Source organism: Palaemon carinicauda, chromosome 10 (genome assembly GCF_036898095.1).
Source record: "Palaemon carinicauda isolate YSFRI2023 chromosome 10, ASM3689809v2, whole genome shotgun sequence".
NCBI classification, from domain to species: Eukaryota; Metazoa; Arthropoda; class Malacostraca; order Decapoda; family Palaemonidae; genus Palaemon; species Palaemon carinicauda.
The window spans coordinates 43273092-43277502 of record NC_090734.1 but is presented as its reverse complement, the minus strand read 5'-3'; the positions used below and the strand labels follow the sequence as shown (position 1 = coordinate 43277502).

General features: G+C 40.8%; 1 protein-coding gene across 1 annotated transcript; it reads left to right on the top strand.

Moving 5' to 3' along the window:
* Positions 1 to 2482: 2482 nt before the first annotated feature.
* On the top strand, positions 2483 to 3587 carry LOC137647965 (uncharacterized). Its single transcript, XM_068380912.1, has 2 exons — positions 2483 to 2878; positions 3411 to 3587. Exons 1-2 carry the CDS (start codon positions 2483 to 2485, stop codon positions 3585 to 3587), a joined length of 573 nt encoding a protein of 190 aa, XP_068237013.1.
* Positions 3588 to 4411: the final 824 nt, after the last annotated feature.

Here is a 4411-nt window from a genome sequence, read left to right as displayed (position 1 = left end):
TAGTTAATGCCTTACCAATGATTCTGTAGAATGGAACATCAACCATGTTTCTTCCTTTGAAAAAAAAATTCACCAAACTTTTCAAAAAGACACTCTTTCATTAGCATATGATAAGCATCTAGCATGATTCTAAACGCAATGGCTTACACCACTAGTATTTGAAAGTATAAATATTGTTACTACTTTGAAAAGAATATTTTATACCAATTCTGTTCTTATATTGATTTATGAATTATTCCCAAACTTCCGAAAGTGGTATCGGATAACTTCTTATTACTGTTTTCAGGAGATATATTTTCCCCTTTTACAATATTGGATCTCCACCACTTTCCAGACCTCCATCAACACCTACACTCCTGATAAAGTGGACAACTACTAAACATGTACCTAAGCTGATGTGAATATGGTAGGACACAGACCTCCACCCCATGACACGTCAGAGCATAGATATAACCACGGACCACCCACATATACCATCCAATCCAAAGACCTCTCCAGCCACTTACTGACGCTAACATTCACCTTGATTCATGTTTTATCTTTTTTTGTTTCTCGCTTAGAATATCATTGAAAAGATATTAGTTAACCTTATGGAGAAACATATATGATAAAAAACAGTACACTATGCCTGTCTCTAACTATGTCCACCTCATATGTAAACCCATGGAGGGAGACCGTGAAAAATGGATAGGATGTGACTGCAATAGATTCCTTCATAAGAAATGTGTGTATATAGTGACAGGCATCACTGATAATAAATGAAAGAACCTAAATTGCTTATGCCCACTCGGCGTATGTGAAGCCAGACAACACAATTTTTATATATCAAAATCGGAGATGTGAATATGAGAGAAGAGGCTTTGAGCGAACAAGACACGAGGATGGCTGAATTGGAAAAAAAACTTCTGGACCTTAGTTCACACACAATATATCTCATCAAGACTGCTGACCTCACTGAGAAAGTTGATATTCTTGCTATGAATATGGAATCGATTAAGGCAACACTTCAAACATTGATGGACCCAAAATCAAAGAAACCGACATTTGCTGACAATGTTAAGGAAAAAATTCTATTGGTAATCAACTAAACAAATACAACAACTAAAATCACTGAAAGAAAATGCGAGGTTGAACAAGAACTTAAATACATTCCTATACTTAACACAAGGTTAACTACGGATGTAAATGCTGTTGTAAACTTTGCATACAAAATTATCAGAGAAGAGACTGCAACAAAATACAGACATTGGGTCGTGAGTCATAAGACAGTGATCATTTAACAGTAAATGGACAAATTGTGATATGAAACGTTAAATACACAGAACGAGCAGGTTAAACAACAGTAGAGGTCCTGTACAGAATAGGGTTCCCCTACTGTAAAGGACCGGAAAAGCAGCCGTCAAAGTAAAGTAAGTAAGTGGCCAAAAACCATTTTCTTTTTAAATGACGCAGGTATGGGAGTGCAATTTTTCGTAGACACATGATCTCCATTCTCTTTCCTCTTTAACCAAGGCCACTTTACAGGACACGACATTCTTTATTTAACTGCCTGGTAGCTACCATCGGATCTGCAATATCCTACCAATGGTTATGAAATTCTCACATTATTGTTTGGAAGTGCCTAATAAACTTGGCAATTTCTCATTGCTGACGTCCCATTGCCAATCCTTCGTGCGGATTTCCTCTCACACTTCCACCTCGTGTTTGATGTAGCTCACTGACGGTTACTCAACACGGATTCGTACTCCTCAACGCCTCTCTAAGACACAGATGCCTACGCCCACTTCCTCACATCATACCCAGAAGCCTTCCATCCAGAACTTTGTCACATATCCACGTTTCTCGTGAAACAGGGCTTTCATCTCCAAATAAAGACGATGAGGCCTGCAGAAATTGATAAATTCAAAAGTCCGGCTCAGGATCGTTTGGCAGCAGCTGAACAAACGTTTGTCAAGAGGCTTTAAGCCATTACTTGTCACCCTTATACAACTCTCTGCAACCATGTGAGGAGTATATGTACTTAAGCATGCACACAGAAACGTATCACTATGCCCTATTTAACATTGCTGATGTGACCTCTTACTCGCAAAAAGCGAAGGTTTTCTCCAAGCTCGACCTTTTGAATGTGTATTATCAGGTGGCCATGAACCCAGAAGACATCCTCAAGACCTCCATCACTAATCCATTCGGTATATACACCTTTAGTTACCCCTATTCTGGCCTTCATAATGCTGAAACCACTCTTTAACATCTCATGGACGTTATTTAGAGATCTGCCCTACTGTGTATGTTATGTGGACAACATACTTGTGTTCTCTTCCTCCAAAGAAGAAAATATCCCTCATGCAGGATCCTTCCTTGACCCCCTACAACAGAACGGCCTTGTAGTTCGGTATGAGTCCACCCCTTCCCTAAGATTAAAGAAGCCATTCAGAACTTTCCGACCCCCTCGACCGACCAGTGACTGTAAAAATTATTGAGCATGATCAACTATGAAAACCGTTTTCTGCTAGCCATGACTGCCACTATTGCCAACGCTCTCTTCCCCTTCTACTCCTCCATCAAGGACAAGTTAAATTGTCTAAAGTTGGGTCCCTTTCAAGAAGCAGCCTTTTACTGTGCAAAAAATGCCCTATCAACCACTGGTAATCTCATTTTTCCTGTGACATATACAACTCACTTTCTCTCCACTGGTACCGGCCATATCGTTATTGGGATAGTCCTTGAGCATAAGGTCAATGGCTCTCACTGCCCATTGGCCTTCTTTATTGAAAAAGTACTAAAGGCAGAATCTGGCTATTCTACATTCAACTGCGAAAGGCTGGCGGTGCACCTGGCTTTCCATCCCTTTCGCCGCTTCATGGAAAGTGTGCCCCAGGTCATTCAGATGGACCACAAACATTTTGTGCATTTCCTGACTTGACAGCTCGATGCCTAGTCTGGACATCAATACCGACTTCTCTTCGCCTTTGCTGAATAAAATTGAACACTTACGCACGTGCCTGGGAAAAGGAATCCCGTTGCCGATACCCTGTCAAGAAACACATTGGCCACCATTCGTCTGGGATTTGATTACAACGCCTTTGCCGAAGACGATTAAAATGATCGAGAGTACCCGAATTGTAGGAAATCCTGATCATACCTTTGTTGGATTCATGTCTCTCCCAGTGACTCCAATGCTACACTCCTCTGTGATGTCAGTGCTGGTAGACCTAGACCGTGCATACCTTCTTCCATGCGCCAATAGGTGTATGATTTTATTCATGGCCTTTCTCATCCCTCTTGCCTTTCTACTGCACAGATACTGAAGACAAGGTTCCTTTGGTATGGCATTACTAGGGATGCTGAGGATTGGGTCCAAACCTGTACATCACTCCAAACCTTAAAAGTATATCGACACCCGAATTCAGGAGTGGGCGTCTTTCACCAACCTCAGCGGTGCTTTGCCTACATTCATGTCAAGGTTGAAGGTCCTTTACCCACATCATTACTTGTTTATCATTCTTGACCGCCACACTCGTTGCCAAGAAAGCATTCCTATGGAAACTGAAATATTCGCCTTGTGTATATCTGCCTTTATCTCTTGATGGATAGTGAAATTTGGTATTGCTGAGCATATCACTTTCAACAAGGGTAGCACTTTAACATCTCAATTATGGACATCATTAGCTAATTTCCTTGCAATCAACTTCATCGGAGAACTTTACTCCATGCTGTCAGGCTTATAACACCCCAGCTAAGCACCACATACTGCCAGATCTGCACTCGGCGATTAGGGGTTTCACCTTCAATGACACCATCTAGCCATCATTAATGCCCCCTTATATGGACCATCTCCTTGTGATCCGTTGTATGCCAAAAGCATTCCTCAACAGCAGGCGTGGCAAAAAAGACTGGATCTCTATTGATCGCCATAAGCCTGCATATCTCCTGCCAGGTGACCCGCCTACAGTACGCCTATGAAGAGCATCAGGCCCTATTTCATGAGTATGTCTTTTTTGAAGAGGGATGCATGTACCACACATGCCCCATACACGCTTGTGCACTGTAACGGTATTCATGTTTTTTTTTTGTTTTTTTTTTTCTTTTATCGTCCTTATTACTCTCCCCTTGCACTGATTATGTGTTCAAGCCTGCATCTGCTTGTATCGTTCTGTTTGAATTTATGTGACCTTTTTATCGTAAGATAAATTTTCACTGTCCATTTAAATAAAGTTAATTGCATTTACACCGTCACTCAGTCATAACCCAACAGCTCGCCTGCACACTTGATATGGCAAATATTCAGCAACAGACAGTTATAACAAAAGTATTACTCTAAAAAAATAGTGTTTAAGAGTAACTAGTTTGTATATATCAGGGACATCTACAACTTGATGTATTCGATTAGCTATAAATTCTTCCTGATATT